The sequence below is a fragment of the Lottia gigantea genome, assembly GCF_000327385.1.
Source record: "Lottia gigantea unplaced genomic scaffold LOTGIsca_80, whole genome shotgun sequence".
NCBI lineage: Eukaryota > Metazoa > Mollusca > Gastropoda > Lottiidae > Lottia > Lottia gigantea.
Window position 1 is genome coordinate 47,987 of NW_008710663.1, and position 24,307 is coordinate 72,293.

Here is a 24,307-nt window from a genome sequence, read left to right on the forward strand (position 1 = left end):
AGTTTTCTTCTGTAAGTGATTGCAGGCCAGAGGTAACAGTGCCATGTCATTCTTTCATGAGATAAACTGAAGCCTACCGGCTGTACATGATAAAAAGATAAAAAGAGCACGCTAGTACTACTGTCCTGACAAAATGTCCCTCATTGCACACTGCAATGACTGTTGTCGACTTAACTAGCTCTTACAGGAGTAGAAAAGTAGGACATAAAACACAATTTTTTTAATTTGTAACGTTTATTTGACCTTGGATTTTTTATATCACTATTTTTTAGGTTGAACCATGACATTATTTTGATTTTGATGAAAGTTTAAAAATCAGCAGGCGGCACTATGATTAATCCAGTTGAACGTAAAATATCAATTCCTTTATGTAGAACACAGACTCGCGAGTAACCTAATCTTACCAACTCATTAGCAAACTGAAATAACAAATAATAAATTATAAGCAAATTAAATATCAGAAAATACAGTAATCTTAATTACCTTAAACGACCGATATAACTTCCAGATATATTAAGAGAAAAGTTTCTCTAGATTTTGGTGTATAGATTTCACAAATTTGAGCCAAAAATTTTGTTGACTTACAAAAAAATCGGAATGGCCCTTTAATGCTATAAGTTTATAACATAAGGAGACTTTATTCAAATTTAATGAATAAATGAATTTGATTTTAGTTATTGACCAATAAGATGATCAGAATGCCTCTAATGTTTTATAAGGGATTGTAGAGGGGTTTTCTAAGCCATCTTTACAATCCCTTTAAATTAAGTCCACAGGAAAAGGTTCTCTTCTCTAGTCCTACATTTTATAGAGGAATAGATCCATACTCACATTACTGGCATTTCGTCCTCGATTACCAACAATGACCTTGACCAGACTCTTACAAGAGTTCAAGGTCGTTACTGATTGACAAGGTGAAAGGTCACCTTCAGGAGAGAAAGCTGTTTGGAACGGTATATTGATACTGCCTGGTACATTACCACGTTTAAATCTATTCCAGAGTTAAGTTATTTATAAGCTAGGATTAATTAAACCAAGGGTAAAAGATTTACTACATACATCACTATCAGATTCTGATGTTTTCAATAATATTGTTTTATTTAGTGGCATTGCAAGACCTTCAGACATCTGACTGAGATTAGAATGGTGCAAATGGATGCTATCAGTGTCCCCAATACATTTCTAGTTTGAGGTATTTTTGAAGAAATTGTGTGATTTTCATACATTTCTAGTACTTCTGATGACTATTTACATATATTCAAGACCCTAATCAACTCCTAAAAATCGCAAATCCTGAAAACGAAAAAGGATACTCTTCTATTGATCTGACATCAATAACTAATATCATTGGTTTTCCCGATTGCTTTTTCTTGGTTGGACTTTTAGTATGACGTGGTCCAGCTAGCTCTCCCAGTTCTATCAAATCTTCAGCTGATATCCTCGGACATTTCTCTGATTTTAAATCTTCTATACTTATGGCTTCCATAGACTGAAATAGATACATCTTTTCATAATGAAATTCTTTCTTATTTATGTTGATATACAGTAGAAACTTTATAAAGCGACCACTTTAAGGTACAGCCTCTTTTTTCGTTTTGTTTCGACAACTAACAGCTGTGACCATGAAAAATTTAGATGATTATCTTTTATTTAAATTTTCTCACCAGTTCTGTTTGAGGCTGTTCATTGTAATCACGACTGTAATACGATAAATTAGGTCGCATATCATTAACCTTTTTCATTGGACGAGCATGTTGACGATAGGTGGCGCTTTTAGGTGTACTGCAGAAAATACGAATTGAATCTTGAACACACTGTTCTATACTAATCTCTGAAACGAGGCAAGAAAAAATTTTATCAGCAGGATAGCAATTTTCATAATTTTCAGCCAAAAAACCTTTGATGAAAGGCTGGTTATTCAAACATTTTATATAATCACAATTTTTTTCAAAGTTTTTCGATACCTCATATTTGATATATTAGGCAATTCGCAACATTTAATATTGATGTAAGTAATACAATAGAGGATCTTACAATTATTAGAAATAATACCTAGAGTTCAATTGACAGCCTAGAGCAGAGGTTTTAACCCTAGGAGTAGTTTTGAACTTTTTTGGGGTAATGAGCCACACAGTAGAGTAGCATAAAATGTGTGGAATATTATAATAAAAGTCATTCTATTCAGTCAGGCTACATTCTAATTCAATGAAAAAGATTGCAGGGAAAACCTTAGAGAGCATCACGAAATAGTAAGGATTTATGGGGGAGTGTAATGCAATAGATCAAGGATTGAAAACTTAAAATGTCTACCTGGCATGTCAGAGAATAGTAGAATACATTCATTAAAACCATACGATAATAGCCTCGCTCTCAGCTGTTGTAATATAGCCACTCCAATACATAGTGGGAAGGATGAGTTGCCTAGCAACAGTGTATCCCACAGATGTAAGACTTTGTGCAGTGGAAAAACATCTGAAATTAGTAGAACAAATCAAATACATAATTAGGAACGTATTATCTCGACCTATCCTGGAATCGAAACCTGGACCTTCAGGTTAGCGAGCAACCGTCTTACTCACTGAGCCACCGGGGCTCCCTCAGACTTTATAAGACAAGATTTATAAACAAAAAGATTGCTGATCATTCCAAGATAGCTTCTTATCATAATAGGAATTTTAAAGTAACAATTTTACTTACGAGCATACATAGTTAGGAACCAAGGAATAGCATATAACTGAAATATAGACAGTTTTATATATTATTATTGAAATCTGAATGAAATGGTACAAATAGGACTTCCTGCAGCACACGTGGGCTCAGTTTATTGTTCCATCCGAACGACTAGGCGATCTTTCTATGTCAGCCCCTAGGACCTGCATCACATTCAGAGACCAAAACTTCTGTATAATTCTTTCAAGAAACAAAGCAATAAGCGTCATCTTCCACTCTTCATTTAACATAATTGAAACCAGGGTCTAAACTTACATCAGGAATAAATCCTATACCATCTAAATGATTTCCTAACTCAGCATCATGGAATGTAATCAGATGAGAAAATACAGCCAAGTATTCTGAAAAAAAATACAAAAGCAGTAAAATTTGATGTTAAATAAGCTATTCCTGATAAAGGTTTGGTTACTTCTGATTTAGTGTCAAACAGCCACAAAGAGAACCAGACCTGTTCCAGTTATTTCAAACCATAAAACAGACACTGTTTTCAGGGTTCTAAGCACCACTTCTTCAAATATCCCAGGGCAAAAAACATGGCCTGTTGTTGTGACAACACAGCTTGTCATAGCGACAGAACAAATGTTTCTTCAGATTTCAGATTTTTCGGTATTATTTATTTTTTAATATTTTGAGATAATCTCTGATAGACTGTCCTACCTTGTATCACAGCTGAGTTGTCTTTTAAGAAAAAATTATGAAGATATTTAGGAATGAAGGCCTTTAAGCAAGCATACGCCAACGCTGAAATTGAGACAAATCATTTAAATATACCTTCATCAGGTAATGTCGCTAATTGAAACAAAGGTCAGTATAAATTGAGAACTTGGGTCGTAGCAAGTGAGAATGGCGCTGGAAACAATAATTGAGACTTGTACAATGAGTTTACTTTATTAAGACACTATTACCCAGTCATATTTGATTTCCAGTCGTTAGAACAATAGAATATTTAAAATTTAGAAAAGAAGCCAGTCTAAAGCAACCAGAGAGAAGAAAATAAATTTGATACCTTCATGGTTGAAGTTTAAGGCTAGAAACGGAGCACACAATGAATCTAAGCCTTGCCAATATACATAGTGAGAATGACTAACTACCCAGGCTTTTAATACACGTTTAAATTTATAATGAGCTGTCGGGGAGGAGAGTAGTTGATGATATTGATGACATCGTGGTATATCTACTTCAATCTGAAAAGATGATAATATAAAAATTTATTGTATTATTATAATATTAAAGTGATATTACGTCTTAGAATGAACATAAAACTTATGAATTTAAAACTTGGCCAATATATTCATCAGTAGATATACCTGATGTCATAAATAACATAACAGGATCCTTATATAATCTGATAAATCCAAAAAACTTAATAAATATGCAATTAACTATTGAAAACGCTTAATATTAAGATTAAGTATTTTTCAATAATTACTTAGTATTATGAATTTTCTAGATTTTACAGGGATTCTGTTGTAACTTTATGACACCAGGTAAATTCACTGATGAATATATACTCATATTGACCATTCTTGAGAATTAAATCTAATGTTCATTCCAAGACGTATCACTTTAACAGGACTGGAAGCAACCCATGATCTTTATCAATGTTTATTGGAACATATTGTATATTGAAATATTGTTAATACATGTGTATACTTTAAACATGATGAAGACTGGCTGGTATTGTAATCAGAGGTGGACAGATCAGTCCTGGGCCCTTGGACAAATGGGTTTCCTCCAGTCCCTCAATCCACCGGTTTACAGGATTGTAAGTATAGAACAGTAGAGCTACCTGTCTGTCAGTGGTGGTAGGTGTTTCTTTATCTATATTATCATATTCACCATCTATATCACCCTGAAAACACAGAAATTCATCATCTTCTCTCAAACTTTTCTTATTTTACGTAAAAATATCTCAAATAAATATTATTAGCTATGTAGATTCTCTAAAGAAGGCTGCTCAAAACAAAAATACATAATATTTATTTATTTATTATATGCATTTCCCTGCAAAGGGATGCCTAGTTGACAAACTCTCGAATACTCAGTAAACATTATTAGCAATGTAGACTCTCTGAAAGTTGACAAACCTAAATAACTATTTTAATAATATCACTTCCCTTAAAGAGATCTATGAGTCGACATAAATTAAATATATAATTTTTTGTGAACGCTCTGAAAGGCTTCCAGAGTTCTTGTCAATGATCCTCAATAGAAAGTCTGACCAGAAGAAAAAAGGGAATCATTACTTACCTCAACCTCTAAGAGAGCAGCCCAAACATGAGCTCTGACCAACGGAGGAATATCTAGCCTGGCTTCTTTCCAGATATATGGACGTTTGTACGGGTAGGCCTTTAATAACCTCTCATACAGAATTATACGGTGAAACTGAAAACAGCAAATTTATTTTAGAAGGGTGGGGTCAAGGGATGGAACTTGGAAAACTTTTTCACCTTCAAACATTTTAATCTACACATTAAGATGAAAGCTACATGATACAAAAATCCTCATCGGAACCGAGGAATGGGGAAAACCACAGATAATTTCTAAATCCAGGAAAGGCCTTAGCAATCTTATTAAATTTAGGCAAAGGATAGATAGCCTCAGGATTAATAAAAACATAACTGAAAAAAGAAACGACACTGTTAAAGTTTGGTCGATGTTTCAAAGTGAGGCAATAACCACCATTTGCTAGAAAAATTCTTGCATCAAATATAACAGACCATTGTCCAGACAAATTCTCAGGAAAACTCTAATATTTTTTTGCGTCTCACAACATAAAAACCCAGCCTACCTGATATTCTATATCTCGTTCTTTAATAACCAGCGGTAAACTGGCTGTATCAGATAAATCACCAGAACTAGGCGACGTGGGTAATCCTAGATTACTGTTAGCTCTGAAACATTAAGACAAACTGTCATGCTCTTATATATAATATATACCAGGGAGATATACACACACTATAGCAAGTAGCGAAATCTATTTAGCTTGTTTTACTTTTTATCTTCAATGTTACAGTATCCTCAAGAAATCAGAATTATCAACATAGAAATTCTTCAGAAATTCTTTAATTAAGAAATATTCGTTAAAATTACTTTGGACCAATGTTTAGTGTGTATCAAACCTAAATGACTTAAATTGATACTTAACAAATACTCACTCATCTTCTAAAAGAGGGTAATATGCCTTCTCTTCTATATCTTGTAGCCTCTGTAAACAATAGCACAATCATTTTATCATAAATTTACTTATTTCTCTATATAATACTGTCTGTATAGTGTTATCAAATCAATATTGATAGTGTATATCCATTTAAACTTAACAGTAAAAAAAAAATCCCAATACCAAGTTATTCCTAACTGTTACTCAATATTGGAAGTAGACTTAACTGGCAAATCAAATAAAAACTGACCACATCAAAGTTCAATTTTAAACAAAATAATAACTTACATTTCTCAATTGATCTTGTGACAGGACGACTTTAGTTTGATCCAGTAATTCCCCTTGATCTCTGATATGACCAGACACTTCACCCTCACATCCACATAGTCTAAAAATAACACGTCCCAAAAAATAAATATAGGTCACATAAAAATTCCAATATTTTCCCTATCTTTTTTTCCGCCATTTTGAATTCTGTCTACACCTGCTATTTCAACTTTATTGAACGTCCAGTCCATGAACCAATTTAGCCGCCCCATATTTATGTTTTAAAAACAAAAAAGGCAGATAACTTACAATGGTAGAAGTGTGATGGGTGGATGTGACTTGATCAATCCAGCCTTTTTTAAAATGGACTCTAATTCACCTCCAGCTAGACGCCATAAATAATAAACTTCTTCCATTGAACGTTGAGACAGATGATCTGGGTCTAAAATAAACAAAACAGTTATTCAATTTTCAAACAGAGTGTGGATTTGACTTTTGGATCATGTATGTTGTTGAGTTTGACTTGCAGTTTAGACAGATACCAGGCCCATAACTGAAAAATTTAGAAAACTTGAATGACTTGTTGACCCCCACTAAGACCCTGGGCTAGCACCATATATTTGCAGTTTTTTAATTGTATACAGTAACTAAGTTAATAAGTTGAAGCAATATTTCCACTCAATATTATGGTGTCTGTTTTATGCCAACTTATTGATTTTATGTCAGCACAGGGAGCGTTCTATTTATGGTGACACAGATTTTTCTAAATATACTTGACAGCATGAAGGGGTGCGCATTATATTCACAATTATACAGTACATGTCATTTTATCAGATTATGTTTAGTCCCTACCCCTATACCTAATGTACAACTTTTACATAATAAAATAATGAAGTTTACCTAACACCGAGAGTTGATCAAGTACAGGTAATTCTAAATCTAATGATCTAGGTTTTACTGACAATATCTTATAACCATTCTTATATGGTACCTAAAATAATAAAAATAGATATACCTATAAATATTATTAGCTATGTGGACTCTCTGAAACGTATGCCGAGTTGGTAAACCTAAATTATATTAGCTATGTGGACTCTCTGAAAGGTATGCTGAGTTGATAAACCTAAATTATATTAGCTATGGGAACTCTCGTACCACTTTTCATTATGAAAAATTCATTAGCTGGTAACAATGTTTTGCCATGATGTTGTTTTTGGATTTTGCATTGAGTTTTTAATGGTTACCACTTAGTTTTATTTTACAGGGGAAATTTTAAAAGTCCAAGAAATTAAATTGAATTAAAACAAAAATACAAAAAATTAAAAAGGAAGAAGAAACGAAATCTCCTCACCTCCTGAGAGTTTAACACAGTAAATATAGAATGATGTTTTAACTGTTGACAACTCGGACGTTTACTGGGTGATTTCGTTAAACACCATTTTATAAAAGATAATAACTCAACAGATATATTCTGAAAAAAAAATGTAATACAGTACAATCAGGGCAATATTTGCCAGACAAGTATGTTTGTCTGTCTAAAGTGTCTGGTTGAAAATAGCCTCCATAGGACATAAAGTATAAAATTTTGATTGTTTACAACAAAAAAAATAACTCTCTTAACGAGTCTTACCTGAAGTTTATCTTCAAACCCACAATCCTTAGCAAGAAATTCTAATGGATCTTTTTCTAGAAAAAAAATTAACACCTTTGATATCATCGAATCTGGTTTTTTGACAAACCTTGGTACAAATACCATGTGGACTCTCTGAAAGTGATGCTGAGTTGATAAACTTCAAATAAACATTACCAGCTATATGGATTCTCTGAAAGGGTTGTCAACTTGATAATCTCAAATATAAATTTGTACTGTACCTGATTTTATCAGTCTAGCACATTTATTTAAAATTTCTTCTATAGAACAATCTGACCATAATTCTTCTTTCTGGAATAAAAATAGAATTGAGAACCAGAATCACTTGTAAAACTTCGGTAGGGACACAGTCTGGTGTCAGTAGAACATACAATATGAAGTTTAAAGATGGGTTTCCTTATTTTTTAGTGTCAAATTAAGCAAACTATTTGATTAATTGGTGTTTCTAATGAATTATCATGTAATCTTAATCATATTATTATGTTCTTATTGCATATAATTAAGAGTTTTAACCAATCAAATATGTCAATGTATGTACAGTCTGGATAAACGAAAAAATACTTTTTGACTTTTTGACTTTTCTCCGTCACTCATTGGAATTCTACTTCCAATTTAGCTATGAATTAATTATGGACATGTGAGACAAACGGGTGTTTTTCCAAGTCATTAGAAAACCTTTACTTTCTATTCATATAAGTATTAACATTTTCACTTTTATAAATAATAATAAGGGAACCCATCTTTAAAGCATTTTAATTATAATAGTTTAATGGTATATTAGAAGCAATAGTTATAGATCAATAATTAATATAATTTGAATATTGGTATATTGATAAACATATTGCTTACCAGAAGTACTTCTAACAACACAATACCCAGAGACCAGCAGTCAGCTTTGGGACCAGACGGTGGGGAAATCCCCTTCTCACAATTTTCATCCACCACCACTGGTCCACAACAAAACACTTCTGGCGCCATATACTTCGCTTTCCTGGAATAATTCAAGTCTTATGGTTAAGCAGAATAAATCATCAAAAACCAAACATCAATATCAGTTTCCATAATTAGCATACTTAATACTAAATATCATATATCTATGTTTGCAGTACAGGGGGCAGGGAAATTAATGGAAAAAATTACCCAATGGGAAAAGAGACGTCTGCTCCCTCATCTGTCATGTGATACAGCCCGTATTCTGACAGCTTTACTTCATTCTACAAAATAGGTAAATCAAAAAAGATAAAATAAAATAAACATTTACTATGTGAACTTGGATGTGGACTTGACAAACCAAAATACTAAATAGAAACTATTAGCTACGTAGACTCTCAGCTCAAAATATCATAAGTGATGTGGACTCTCTGAAAGAACAGACATTTTTCTGTATATCTGAACTAAATTAAGAAAAAGTCTGAGAACATACTTTTTGAGTAAGTAGAATATTATCCAGTGAAATATTTCTATGTGTCAGGTTTTTAGATTGGACGTAAGTTAATCCTTTTAATATTTCAAAAGCCAGCTCTATCACCTTCTTCTCACTGAAACAAAATGAACATGAATGGAGTTTTACTTCCTACTGTTCTGGGATAATGAAAACGGGCAATACCATGCAGTGTACAATGAGGGAAATTTTGCCGGGACATTTTTGATTTCCAACTGTCGAGGGATCTTTAAAGTACAACCAGCCATCTGTAGCATATATTTCAGACATTTTAAAACAAAATAAGACAACCAATTGACATTATTTAACCTACCTGTGAAAATGATCAGTTTTGACTTTATTCTGGAGGTTATCTTTATAATACTCTGATACTACTATTAACCTTTCTGTAATATAAAACAACAGATAGCTTAGTGAACTGAGTACAAAGACAAGCTGGTTTGAAAACCTAAGGTAAACCTTATAAAATCATTACCAAAGGGTCAGGTCAACAACTAGTTTGTTATTCTTGTCGAATCATTTCCAAAAATTTTACAAAGGACCAGTTGGTAGAAAGGATCAGATACAACTTAGGGAGTTACCCTTGTAAAATCATTGTCAAGTGTTTGTTTAAGAACTAGCTGGGAGACAGGATTCTAGAGAACCTATATGTTATCATCATAAGTGGTTAAGGTCAAGGATCAGCTGATAGACTGGATCCTTCAAATTGTATGCTTGTGAACTTTTAATGTTTTATGTTTTGTCTTCAAATCAAATAAAACTCACCATGTTTTGTTCTGACGATGTCTAAATATTTACAGATATTGGGATGTTCATATGTTTTTAAAACTTGAAATCGTCCCAATATTTTAATAGAGTTGGGTGTTAGTGGCAGGCCATTAGCTCCACATTTATCATTAGGATAACTGGCTGCGAAAAATGTCTGAACACCAAATTCAGCCTTTCCTAAAGCTGTCATTTTTAGTCTTGGTTATCAGATAATAGGCTACACTGGTACCTTTTTGACATCTGAAAAAAAAATAATATTTTCATGATCAGTTCTAATTCCATCAAATAAATTGCTTTGAGACATAGGCCAGTGCTTTTATTGATATAAGTCTCAATACACCTTCATACAATAGGCATCTTGGCAATCATGTGACCAACACCCCTATTGGGGAAAATAGACTGTAACCACTGTAGGGTAGGAACGGTTAAAGGGACAGCATTAGTGTTTTTTGAAAAATCTTTTGAGTCTGTCTCCAGTTTAAATAACCTACACTACAAGGGCCACCTACTGTGATACTGTTATTTTTAAAATTAACCTTCAATAAATAATTCATCTCCTCAAAATTGGACTTCTTAGAACATTTCTTAGTGTTGTCAAACTGGCTTCATTTCAACTTCATTCTTGACAGAACAAGCAAATCGAAAGTAGAGATAACAAAATGTCATCTTGAAATGATTGACTGAGACAACGATCTAAGAATTTCGAGACTATTCCTTTAACTCTGATCAGTGGACGGTAATATTATGCACACAATTCAATAAGATTATATTCCTTAATTAAGAGAATTGACATAAAATTTGAAATATTTGAGATATCGATTTCCACCCACTCACCGTACTTCCTGAATTACTCCCCTTTATAACTCTTTAATGTGGAAAGATCAGAAAAGGTGTTACTTCCGTTCATGCTGGAAAGTAAATAAGAAAAGTTTCTCTAAACTTTCATCATCAAAAAAAAGAGTTTCTAACTCATGATATTTCAAGTTTTGAGGTAAAATTTTCAAGAACAACTTAAAAGGTAGTCACTGATGTGAGAACAGCCGAAGATTATTCTCTAAAATGGTTTATTTTTTGAAAATATGAAACAGGCTGTGGCTTCAAAAGGTTTTCTTTCAATTTGTCCACGTTTTTAACAATAAGCTGCTATACTTATCTTTGTATGGTAGCTATTTTAAACTTTTGAATGTTTTGCAGGATGGCATCTGAGGGAGTGTTACAGAAATTGAAACAGAGAGCTGACCTAGCAGATAGAATTGCGCTAGAACTACGATCTAGAATTGACGTTCTGAAATCAGCTGCAGGTAATAGACTATATTGGCCAGCCATTCCATCTTCATGGATGAAATTCACATCATACACAATAGTAACCATAGCAGTTATAGACTACATCATCTTGCTAAATCCCGCGGCCATAGCTGTTAGTGTAGCAAATCACTAGCACTATACAAGAATATCAACACATACTCCCACTTAAAGTGAATACCGTAATCAACTTTATCTCTGCATTTAGAGTTTCTGGCATTATCAGGAATCTAGAGTTTTTCTATGAATTTCAGCTTCAAGTGGCAGTAGTGGAGAAGAAGAGAAACTGAGAAAAGAAAATGACAAGTTAAAAGCTGAGATCAATAATATTAAACTAGAGATCACCTTAGCTGAAATAAAAAATGGAGGTGCGTATATTATGCTTTTGGCTTGTCAAAAACTCCAGTGGAATCTACTATCTTTTTACTTGGTAAATTTGATTTAATTGATTTATTTTCTGTGATTCGTAAAATCAACTCAAGATTAATAAAGACAATCTTACAATAACTCGCTGATAAAAATGTCAATAATGTTGTATTTTCAATCAAATTTTATACCAGGACTTCAAAAATTCAAAGCCAATCAAAATTTATATTTTTTCAATTTAGTAAAACAGGTGTTCATGCCGGTACATACTCCAGCATCCACAGTGAATTGTGTTGACAACAAAATACCTGAAACACCAAGCATAACAAACAGTCAGACAGCACCTGTTAAACAGGCAGAGAAGAAGTCAGCCACAGAAAATGGTAAGAATGTTTTGAATTGTAAAATATAATTTCTGAAGATTGAGTAGCAGACAATTAGTTTTTCAGAGATTTTTAGTCCAAATATAAAGATTTTAACACATTTCTAAACAGACAGTCCTGATAACAGCATGAGTCACGCTTTGGTTAATTCTTAACTCTTGGTTGTTCATCATTTCAGATTAACAGGATTATAGTTCTAGTGTTGGCTGCATAATCTAGGCCTGTGATTTTTGTATGAATTTATTTGCTTGTACTATGTATTTATTCTTTGGTACCAGATTAATTACAGTGACACACTTAACTGTCAGCATGTCAAAATATAATTCTTGCTTTAAGACTTAGGCTTGTGCTTTTAGCATTTTTTCTTGAACTTCATTGGAAGTTTAATCTATTCCAGGACCAGTCAGTGGTGAGAAGAAGCCTAAGGAAGCTAAACCAAAGAAAGAGAATAAACCGAAAGCACCGGCAGTAGAGGAGAAGATTGATATATCTAGGTTAGATATGAGAGTTGGTAAAATCGTCGGTGTGAAGAAACACCCTGATGCTGATAGTCTGTATGTAGAAGATGTTGATATCGGAGAAGAAAAAATCCGGACAATTGTTTCAGGATTAGTGAAACATGTTCCTCTTGACCAGGTTAGTTTTATCAATCATTTTTAGCTTTTGCATACTGCATGGTCTTATTTTCTGCTCAGTTCATATCAGAACAGGCTGTAGCACAGTCAGTTAAGGCATTGGAATATTTCAATGACCTCATTTGTTTGGTTCAGTGTTGTCCGTTTATGAATGGTTGTTTCTTTTTTTTCTATTTTAACATATGGAATTAAAGAAAAAACCTTAGCAAATCTATTTGTTATATTTTTTATATTGAATTGCATTTAGAATTGGTGAACTCAGTGAGATGAGTTTACCTTTTTACGATGTCTTGAGTAAGATATTCTATGATTTTGGATTTCAACTCGAGCTTGTTTTTATTTGGGTATGTTTACAGATGCAGGATCGACTGGCTGTATTTATGTGTAATTTGAAGCCAGCTAAGATGCGAGGTATTCTATCAGAGGGGATGATAATGTGTGCAAGCTGTCCAGAGAAGGTTGAGATCCTAGTTCCTCCACCAGGAGTTGTAATAGGCGACAGAGTTACTGTTAAAGACTTCCCTGGTAAGTTCCTTATTGGTATGGTAAGCTCCTGCTCACCTGATGTATCTAAACAATTGGGTTTGTAAACTTGATCAGCTGGTGGACAAGATCCTTGTGAACCGAAGTTGTAAAAATAGTTGCCATGGGTTTTTGTCAAGAACAGCAGGTGGACAAGATTCTTGTGATCACAATTTGTTATCCTTGTATGGATGTTTCAATTGACATAGTAAAAGTGGGTTTGTCCATGAGCTACCTGGAAGAAAGGATCCACCAAAAGAGGTTTTGTCAAGAAATGGCTGGTAGACAGGATTCCATGTCTAATGTTATTGTTTTATTATATTTTAGGGCAGCCTGATATTCAGTTAAATCCCAAGAAGAAAATCTGGGAAACTTTAAAACCAGATGTACGAACCAACCAACAACGAGTGGCAACGTATAAAGGTTCTCCATTTACTATCGAGGGGAAAGGGGAAGTAACTGCACCAACTTTAGCAGATACTCAGATTTCTTGAAAAGGTGTGGAATATTTGTCATCATTTTGTGCTTGTGAATAAAACAATTTTCTTCTTTTTTGAAAGTTTTTAAACGATTCATTTTTTTCTCTGAGCTTAAATATTCAGTTTGTAGCATAGTTGGTCTGTAGAGCTTAAAAATTCAGTTTATAGTTCATTGGGTCAATGGAGCTGAAATGTTCAGTCTGAGCTTAAGTCTAAGCTTAGAGCTTTACAGTCTGTAGTACAGTAGGTTTTTGGATCTCAAATATTCAGACTGGAGCGAGGTGGGTCTCAAGAGCTTAAAAATTCAGTCTATAACAGTGGGTTTAGTAAGAGCTTAAATATTCAATCTGTAATTCAGTGGGACTATAAAGCTTAAATATTCAGTGCTGGGTCCTGGATATCAATTTATTCATGTGTAAGCTTGCATTAATAATCCAGATGAACTGACGATTATCTAATATCTTGAACACATCAACAGAATGAGGCAAGCTTTTTAACACTCAAAATATGTATGGTAGAATACTCCATGAAGATATAAGACTGTTTTTTTTCAAATACAAGTTTATTGATGGATGTAATTTTGGATGGAATAACAAGATAGACAGAAAGATGAACATAGCAATCAGAATGAATGAAATGAAATTATTTACAATTCTTTCACAATTCTCTTCGTTTCTCTTCTGAAAGTCGTCATTTGAACAAAAAAGGCGCCATCAATACAACAAAAATGTTGAAAATTGAAATGATTTACTGAGTTTAGAAAAATCAATTCCTTACTTCATGTTTCGTAAGTTTGCCCTCAATTTTTAATCTCAATTCAGATGGAGTTTTACATCCTGCTAGTTAAATTCAGAGAAAATGGATCGTAATGAACACAAACAGATAAAATATTGAACATTCAGCACTCTTAAACAATACTTCACAAAAACAAAACATAATTCATACAAACTGAAACAGCATTTTGTTTTATCCAACTTTTCTTACAGGGATTCAAACAGCAGTGCATTTAGCTTGAATCTAGTTATTAGTCTGATAAAGCTTAAAATGAGACAACCATACCCCTTTGCCCAATCAAAATAAAGTAGCTTTATCATTCATTGTTAATTGAAGTCAAATTCTTTTCTTAACACAACAGAGATAGTTTTACATCCTAATCTTCTGCACTTAATGAAGACAGTCCGAATTTATGAAGTACTTACTACATATTAAGATGACTTATATAAATATATTGATGAAATATCTTTTTAGTTTTAGCAAATGCTTCAGTTTAATTGCAAATAAGGGTAATATTGCAAATTGCACGAAAATTCAAAATCTTGCAAAAGGCACGATATTTCTTGAATCCAAGCATTGAAATATTACAAAATATCTATACATAAATAAATAAAATAAAATGGTTCTGAAAATGATCATTTGATGGTTTTAAATCCATTTTTCTCAAATTTATTTACAATTATCTTATAAATATATTGACTTATAGCAAAAATATACAACATCTACAATTTGTAAACAAAATTTGTTTATACAAAATATTGAACTGACATGAGATGAATTTTGTCTTGATGAACATTGTTCAGTTTGTTTACATGTATTTTAAAGTATTTTCATGTATTTTAAAGTATTTTCATGTATTTTAAAGTATTTTCATGTATTTTAATGCCACCTGCATCACAATCTCACATTTTGTCCACATAGAACTCAGCCTTGGATTGGGTAGAGAGTGAATTTTAATATATTTCTAAAATGTCATAACATTATTGCCTCTCTTGACATTATTCTGTTAGTTTTTACATGAAAACAATCTACTTGAACAGTTTTAAAGGACAACAAATTGAATCATTCCGATTGGCTGTATTAATTCACAATATTTCCGTGATGATTTCAGCTGGGAAACAGAATAATCAAACGGTTTCATGAAAATACCATTGAATAAATCAGACAATATTTCCTTTAACATTTGGAGTCTGGTATACTTTTCTTTAATTCTAGAATTTGTTCCTCGCCCAGTTTAATTCTATCCTCTAATTCCTGATAGTCTATGGTTAATTTGGATTTCATTTTAATATAATAATTATAGTCCTCTAGCTCCGCTTCCGTCAGACGTGATTCCAACATTGATAAAACTTGTTGGCTTCGCTTATCGATATTTTCTTTCAAAACTTTGGCGTCTTCATGCTTCTCTTGTAATCTTTCTCGCTTCTCCAGCGTCAGTTTCTAAAATAAAAGTAGATTTTAATAGTTTACAATTCTGTTAAGAGCCTTCGATTGAATTTTAATTGTGAAAAGTGACACAGCTGGACGTATTTGATCTCTATCAGCAGGTAAAGAAAATATTTAGACAACTGTAAGTAAAATGTCACCAGCAAAGACAAAATAACTGAAATATTTATTTGTAATGCAACAACATATTCATAATTCTGTTTTGAAGTGAGAACATTTAAACTGTTGCAAAAAATCCACCAAATGATGATAAAAATAACGTATTTTGGGCCTTATTCTGAAGTCAGGTTTCCTCAAAGAAAAGCAAGGAGACTCACCTTAATATTTGGACTAGTAGAATTATTGAGACTTTGAACAGCGTTTTCAGCTCGAGCTAACTGACCAGCCAGATTGAGTAGCAGACGGACAATCTTCTCCTGATCCTGGATGAAATGTTTATATTTATCTTGTTCGGACTTCTGTTCACATTGTGACTCCACAATCTCTGTCATCTGAAAGATGAAAAGACTCAAAAATTACACAAAAGTTTTATTGCCTTCAAGACAAACCATCATCATCCAATCAGATTCCTTTTCTTTTCAATTGCATGTTCTGCTCGTGATTATTGACCAGATGGAAACCGACCAACTGGAGATTTTTGTCTCCTCGTGTGCTTGTGCCAGTGGTAGAAACTCAAGACAAGACTCTAATTGGCGACAAAAGTCTCCGACCACGACTGCTTGTGTGCTGGCACCTTAAGATAATCAGTAATGGTGTTCACAACTAACTATTGAAATGTGAGTCTTTAAGTCAATGTGTGTCCATGGGTTGTGTCTTCCATCCTATATGATCCAGCCAGGGTGACTTATTTAATGTCTACTTCATTAGTAGTCAACCTACCTTTTCTCCAAGTTGATCATTCTCGCCGATTTCCTGTTCCAAAGCCGATTTTTCTTTCCGCAGAATATCCAATTTTGTATGTAACTTCTCCATCAACTCTTCCTATAATTACAAAAAAAATCTTTAAAATTTTTAGACACGAATCTCTGTAATATATCCTAAAGATTTCATCTTGATTTTTGGAGATGCATTCTCAATTTATCAGATCTTTATATTTTTTTTGTACATGGCCAGTGCTTTACAGGAAATTAAATTAACCTTTTCACTCTTGATATTGACAAATCAAATGGATAAAAAAGCGAAAAATTGGGCGAGTAAACCAATATTCAATTTGAGTCTTTCTCTGTTTACCAACAATTAATGTTGGACGCAACTTGTAAAACGAGAAAAAACGATAGTTAAGTTATACAAATACAAACCTTTTGTTTGATCAAACCAGAATTATCATTAACGATCTCTTTCTCTAGATCCTTACTAATATCATTATTATTCCGTAGCTGTATTTCTATCAGAGCTTTCGGTGGGGATGTATAGTAAGAGGCTGGTAGGTTATTACTGAAAATATACAACAATATAACATTTGAGGAATTGTATAGTTACTGGTAATTTGGAAGTCTGCATAAAATAACTTCTATTCAAACAAACATACTAAAAGCAACATCCAAACAGAATTTGGGAGCTTCGGTCAGACATGACTGGCCACTACAGTCCAGTCAATATCCCTTATCAATTCAGTGATTTCTCTTGTTTTGCTTATACACCAAAATTCTTATATATAACTTTCATTTCCAAAACTATCCTGATGAGGATTTTATATCTGAAACATGGGTTGGCAACTTGAGATGAGCAATAGTCAAATATATATTTTTGCTCTCTTAATGCATATTAAGTGCAGGCATTGTACGCCTACAAATAGATAAAAATTTCAATTATAACTTACGAATGATCCCTATTTTCTTGATTTTTACCAGACGGACTTGGAATCTTTTTCTCACTTTCATCAGACGACAGTTTCCGTGGTTTCACAGGTTCAATAAATAATCCATCCATGTACTGCATACGCTTTGTGTTTGAATCCTGGACTAACACGTCCGATAATTTCTTATCCTGCTCATTCAGTTCTTTCGCCAATTCCTTGGCTTTTTGATCACAGTCCAGTTCCTCTTGGGAACGCTGCCGGCCATGACACACCACAGTTCCCGGTGGCAACGAGCTACTACTTATGCTCTTTTCAATTGAAGAGTTAATTGATTGCACTGATGGAGATGGAGTTTTGGATGTTGGAGAGGAAAGACTGACATTATGGGAAGGCGACAATTGTTTAGCACTATTGGACGAAATTACGAAAGACTGGTTGTTAGAGTTTACTGGGGAGTTATTTCCCTTTACTTCACGCTGAGTCATGTCATTAGAATAGCCTCCCTTTGTTTTTAATAATTTGTCATTGTTTTGAGGATTGTTCACTCGGAAATTATCACTTTTTCTGTCACGAATGAATTCCCCACTGTATCTCGCTGATTTTGCTGCTGGGGATTTATCAGTGGGTGAATTCCTCGCATGTCGGTCTGAGTTACTATTGGACATTTCAGTAGATCTAGAGTTTATTGAAGCACGTTCTAGAGGGACTGGTTTGTTCCCGTCTTTTGGCAGATTTGAATGAGAAAGACTTGGTATTGGGTTTTGTGGAGATGTAGCAATGTTGACAGGTGCATAGCTGGATTGGTAGTGGTGGGTACCATATGGTATGGGAGAATTGAATGCACTTCGTTTCTTTATCTCGTCCTGCGGTGAATAATGTTTCCCAGAATTCACTGTTTTAGCCTCATTCTGAGATCGAGGCGTGTTAAATGTTTTACTTCTCTGTACATTGAGATTCTCGTTTATGTTTTTGGGTTGAAGACCAGAACTTACTGGAGAGTTGGGGATTGTTTCGTTTTTGTTCAGCCATTCTGCAACAGAGCGATCAGCCTCTGTTTGAGACTTTGTGATTGGTCCCTTCTTTTCAATCATTTGTACCCGCGATCGTGCAGCGCCCTTGTCTCCGGTGGAATTAGGAACTCTCGGTCCAGATCTCGGAGCACCAACACTTGTTATGTTTGTTAAAGACGGTTTGTTCTGAGCACTGTAATGTAATGAATTATTGGGAATCACATTTGTAAAACGATTCGGGGGAACAAGAGGTTCGACTGTTCCCTTGATGACACTTCGTGACGTACTCTCTACTTTAAATGACGGAACACCTCCAATATTATCACTGGGAACATCTCGTGGACGTTTTGGTTGGGAGACGGCACCAGATAGAGAAGATTCACTGTTCCACGTCGTGTGACCTAGTTTCTTTTTCTCCTGACCCATATCTTCCACCCTGGCCTCGGAATTCTCCAGATGTAAGTGCACATTGACGTCTGACACTGATCGTTTATATGATCCTGGAACTCGCATCGATTTATTCCTGTAAGCTCCGTAAGAATCGTCAGCAAATCTGAAAAGACAAAAAGAAGCCATTTTGAATAACAGGTTTGGATTAGGTAATTTCAAGCAACGAAACATATTTGAAATGTGAATAGTAACTGTAGAAATTATCAAAATGTCAAGCTAATGTTTCATGACAGCTTTAATGTTTCATGATATCTCTAATGTTTCATGATATCTTTAATGTTCTATGATAGCTTTATATTTTTAATGATGGGTTTCTAGATGTCTATGTCAATAAATGTTTAGTATTTATGTATTTCTATTTGAATGCATAATTGGATTAAAGTGAAAGAAGAAAATAGTTAAGATTGTAGTCTTATGGTGTATTTGATTTTATAGAGGATTTGAGAAATTCCCTGTAAGAAAGTCAAAATGCATTTTATTTCCTGCAAATTATGTGAACATGTTTTCTTAAGAAATTTACTAAGAAGATATCTTAGTCTAAAAGATTCTAAGAATTCTAAAAGATTCTAAGAATTATAAAAGATTCTTAGAATTATAAAAGATTCTAAGAATTATAAAAGATTCTTAGAATTATAAAAGATTCTTAGAATTATAAAAGATTCTTAGAATTATAAAAGATTCTTAGAATTATAAAAGATTCTTAGAATTCTTCTGGGTTAATCAGCCATTCCTGAAAAATAGGTTTATTTTTTTATGTGACATAAAATATTTATTTTTGTCTAAAACGAAGGTAATTAGACATAGTAATACTCTGTTTCTTTCTGACTCAATCAAATCACCAGACTCCAGTTTAATAGTTTAATTTATTTCTATATTTTCATTCCAAACTCTAGCCAAAATAAACAGATTTAATTCAGTTTCTTAGCAACATATTTTATTCTACAGGGCAGAAATTCAACTAATATTTTAACTAGAAAATCTTAAATATATCAATTATATAATAATTCTCTTAACCAGCCAGCTCAAGCCTTCCCTAATTAGTGGCAGTGGAATAGCTCAGTTGGTGGTGAGGATTGTCGTCTGTTAGGCAATAAGGAATCCTCCTTAAGGTAAGGAAAAATTCTGATACCTCTGTCAGTACTTCCGAGAGTTGGCTGGGTGTCAGCTCTCAGCCCCTTATACCTAGCAGTAAAAGATGATTAATCCTGATTTTGATGACGGCGCCCCAGTCTATTATCATCTCAGGAATAAATCATCTAGAATACTGATTATTAGTAGATTAGTACCATCATAATAAACTACAGTATCATTATAACATTATCAGCAAATATGCCAATTGATTTCTAGATAATTGGCCAGTATTTCTGTGCTACTCTAGTCCTGTAGGCTACCAATGTCTTATGCCATAATAACCAAATGTTGTTTCATTCTCCACAGGTGTGGCGCCAAGCAGTGTTTGCTAACTCTTCTAGACACCTGATATAACTTTTTATAATGAAATATTTCCTCATTTATAATTGATATACTTCCTCATATGAAAAGTTCATTTGCTGCTACCAATGTATTACCACTGTTATTCTGGATTTTGAGTTTCGATCTGCAGTTAGGATCATTAGTACTTGGGGTTTCTTAATCTCCATATTTCATCCTCAGGTACAATTTTCTAGCGTCATTTGAAAAGTTGACTGCACTATAGTACATGTAGAACCACATTTAAATTGACATCTAGACCTGACCTGAACTAAAATAAAACCAGATAAAACTAGATCTACATGGTGCAGACTGCACCAGAGAAAAGCAGACTATCATCATTTCAAAAAAGAAAATCTGAAATCTTTTCAAATCTAATTGCAGTTGTTATCTACAGAAGAAAAAACAATTTAAATTGAAACTTGGAAAACTTTCACTAATCTAGCAAATTTTTACAATCAGCAGATACAAAAGAAATGTAATATCTTTATTTTGAAACAATTCAATTATAGAATTTCATTACTGCCAAGATTTCCTGGAGATGTAACAAAAGAGGAGGCCAGAATTACAAACTGCCAATTTCATGTCATAACATACAACCCTGGGGTAATTTTATACCAGTTATCACTCAAGCAATGGTTAAAAGGTTATACTAGAGAATCATCACTACCAACGTAATACCATGAGCTATGTGGACTCTCTGAAAGAGATGCTGCGTTTACAATTCTTAATAAACACCATTAGCTAAGTGGACTCTCTGAAAGAGAATCTGCTTTTACAATTCTTAATAAATAATATTAGCTATGTGGACTCTCTGAAAGAGATGCACATTAACAAATTTAAAGGAACAATATTGGGTTTGTGGACTTTCTGAAAGGGATGTGGGGTTTACAATTCTTCATAAACACAATTCTTCATAAACACTATTAGCTTTGTGGACTCTCTGAAAGAGATGTACGTTAACAAATTTAAAGGAAAAATATTGGGTTTGTGGACTCTCTGAAAGGGATGTGGCAATTCTTAATAAAATAATATTAGCTATGTGGACTCTCTGTAACAAATGCATGTTAGCAATTTTAAATTCCACAATAACAAGATTTACAAAACAGAATTCAAATCAAGGTTTTGAACATATGTGCATCTTGAAAAGTTTGTGTTTAATGTTTTATGCATACAACATCTATTTTGTTAAGTCATTACAACACAAGTAGTAAACTGATCTGGGCTAATAATAAACTGAAAGAGGTGATGCCTGGAATATCTGTGTATTATTATAAAGTAGGGTGTTAAACGGGTAGATTAGCACCTTGATTATTTTAACAAATGGTTGCACTGAACACACATACACACATACTTGCTTCAAGTTAATATTAGCTACTAGTTTATACATGTATTGTTATTGTTATTATTAAATATTATTTCAAAATATCAACTTGTCATTCTTAGCTGGGTAAACCATACCTCTATAAAGCACCACCCCTTAGTAAGCAGCCACTTTTGAGCATTCCCTTGACTGGCTGCTTAATACAAGTTAGACTGTACTTGCTTCTAGTTAAATATTAGTTACTAGTTTCAGATATTCACATTAATATTTCAAACTTTATTGAATTTCAGCTGCATTATGGTATAGACTGTGTTGGATGTCACCTAAAGTTAGTGCATGCTTACTTTTCATGAACACTTACTACCACTCTGTAACCCTTTTGGAGAGTCCACACAGCCAGTTCTGATTCCTATATTCTACACCGCTTGTTTTTAACGCCTACATTTTATCACCCAGTTTTCATTTATGAAATGTTGTGCTTAATTTGGATGGTGAGTTGACAATCTCAGTTGTAAGGGCATCAGGTGTTCCAAAAGATTAAGGAGACCCTGCATTGTAACTCTGATTTTAAATTACTGATACCTGTTATAAGTTTAAATATCATTAACATAGCACATGATCTTATTTATTTAGTAAAAATATGGTCTTAATATGACCTTCGACCTATGAAAGGTTAATGAGGTCAAGATAAAAGGTAAGCAGCATGACATTATTCTCGTTAACAGCTAATCTGACAACGCTAACGACTTGGTTTCAACTAAAATAATGAATGAAATTATGAATGAAAGAAAATATTTTGTTTGTTTTTATCGTTAATTGGAATTGAATTCCTTTCTGTGATGAACTTGTCATGTTGAATTCTAGGTGAATATTCACTGTTGCTATTTCTGTAGGCAAGACACTGCTATGGTCTCCATTTACTTTATCACATAGGAAATAGGTAAACGAAAATGCCTGACAACTAAGGTTTACTTAGAATCCTTTCTACTAGCTAGTCCATAGAAACACCTCTTGGCAATGATTTTACAAGAATAACAATATCTGGAGGATCACGTGAACTAGCTAGTTCTAGACAAGACCATTTGGCATCAATCTTTACCTGATTGTCCATGCCCATGTAAAGCTGGGAACCTGTGAAATTTCATCTCAATTTCCCTCGAGAGGACTATCATATCATAGCCTACTGGTATTGTCATGATGTCAACTTGACAGGTATAATGAGGAAAGATGGCTAATGGTATTCAAAAGAAAGGCACAGGTATTATTTACATGGATGACAACTAAGGTTCATGAGAATCATGTCTACCAGTTAGTCTATGGAAAGACCTATTGGATCTTTTTTACCATCTTAGATTCATGAGGATCCTATGTACCAGCTGGTCCTTGGTCAAACCTCTTGACAGGAAAGATGACTTATTCAAGTTAACCAGGCTTACAGTGCTGACCGAGATTAGAACCCATAACCACCATTTGTTCTGTAACCAAGCAAAGATGTCAAATGCTCTGAATAACTGTACGCAAGTCCATCACTTTATACCAAAAATATTAATCATCTCAGAGAATGTTCACTATCAGAAAAAACTAAAAGCTTCACTTAAATGATGGATGGAGGCAGGCTAATGGAAAAACCAGGAAAACCATAATTCATGTGGATATTTATGGACAGAAAATGAGAGTTCTAGGTGAAGGGAGATAATTGGGTAATCTAAGATTGTTTTGATTACGTCAGAACGTAACATAAGCTGTTTCTGTTAAAGCACTTTAGAAATCTTAAAAATCTTGCCCAGCCAAATTATATTTCAGCACAAATGATACAGGGATGTTGATTACATCTGCCAGTCATGTATGATTTGAGCTCTATCCTAACAAGGTTTGAATTACAAACAATTAACAATAACAATTCCTAAAATTTCAAAAAATTGTGTGGCCTTTAAACATAAAACGCAACAGAAACTTCTGTGAGCCATAATTTATGGCCGATTCTGCTCCAACATGCTCCTGTACCTAGTTTATACTGAGTTAATGTTAGATTGAATGATCACTCTTTAGACAGATGTAGGGTCTCTAGTGATAAATTATAACAACTATAACTACTTTATTAGTCATTATTTTTCTTATAGCCATTAGCATTCTCACTTGGTAGCACTATGCAGTGTGCAATGAGGAAAATTTTGCTAGGACTGCTGCATGAGCCTACTCTTTTTCAAATTCCAACTGTTGAAAAATCTTAAATATGAATGGTCTGAAGCACACAGGGCCTTGGTTAATTGTTTCATCACAAATAGAAAAACTGATAGTTGATAACTTAACATTTTAAAAAATATACAGTGA

The 24,307-nt window shown here is 33.5% G+C and overlaps 3 protein-coding genes across 3 annotated transcripts; 1 reads left to right on the top strand and 2 right to left on the bottom strand.

The window, feature by feature from the left end:
* Positions 1-308: 308 nt before the first annotated feature.
* LOTGIDRAFT_132681 (hypothetical protein) lies at positions 309-10,207 on the bottom strand (the record flags this gene model as incomplete). The annotated part of the gene is made up of 23 exons (XM_009067166.1): positions 309-419; positions 832-991; positions 1,314-1,489; positions 1,665-1,831; positions 2,311-2,472; positions 2,698-2,734; positions 2,986-3,071; positions 3,388-3,471; positions 3,737-3,914; positions 4,520-4,582; positions 4,981-5,115; positions 5,522-5,615; positions 5,889-5,938; positions 6,179-6,278; positions 6,467-6,599; positions 7,058-7,148; positions 7,509-7,628; positions 7,788-7,896; positions 8,647-8,799; positions 8,949-9,022; positions 9,232-9,346; positions 9,563-9,635; positions 10,015-10,207. The coding sequence occupies 23 exons, from the start codon at positions 10,205-10,207 to the stop codon at positions 309-311; spliced, it is 2,664 nt and encodes an 887-aa protein (XP_009065414.1).
* Positions 10,208-11,212: 1,005 nt separating this feature from the next.
* Positions 11,213-13,719, top strand: LOTGIDRAFT_132539 (hypothetical protein; the record flags this gene model as incomplete). Its single annotated transcript, XM_009067167.1, has 6 exons — positions 11,213-11,318; positions 11,574-11,687; positions 11,928-12,076; positions 12,483-12,704; positions 13,060-13,228; positions 13,553-13,719. The coding sequence occupies 6 exons, from the start codon at positions 11,213-11,215 to the stop codon at positions 13,717-13,719; spliced, it is 927 nt and encodes a 308-aa protein (XP_009065415.1).
* Positions 13,720-15,248: 1,529 nt separating this feature from the next.
* LOTGIDRAFT_196845 (hypothetical protein) lies at positions 15,249-16,905 on the bottom strand. The gene is made up of 5 exons (XM_009067168.1): positions 16,800-16,905; positions 16,242-16,408; positions 15,618-15,918; positions 15,331-15,579; positions 15,249-15,290 (listed from the first exon to the last, which is right to left on the bottom strand). The coding sequence occupies exons 1-3, from the start codon at positions 16,894-16,896 to the stop codon at positions 15,655-15,657; spliced, it is 528 nt and encodes a 175-aa protein (XP_009065416.1). The 5' UTR covers positions 16,897-16,905; the 3' UTR covers positions 15,249-15,290; positions 15,331-15,579; positions 15,618-15,654.
* Between the last annotated feature and the right edge of the window lie 7,402 nt (positions 16,906-24,307).

Bases quoted from the DNA above. Each gene is read 5' to 3' on its own strand.
- LOTGIDRAFT_196845 (XM_009067168.1), bottom strand. From the start codon at position 16,896: ATGGAGAAGTTACATACAAAATTGGATATTCTGCGGAAAGAAAAATCG. The intron at 16,409-16,799 runs GTTGACTACTAA...TTCAGATGACAG, and splicing joins TCAACTTGGAGAAAAGGTAG to AGATTGTGGAGTCACAATGT. The intron at 15,919-16,241 runs GTGAGTCTCCTT...CTTTTATTTTAG, and splicing joins CTACTAGTCCAAATATTAAG to AAACTGACGCTGGAGAAGCG.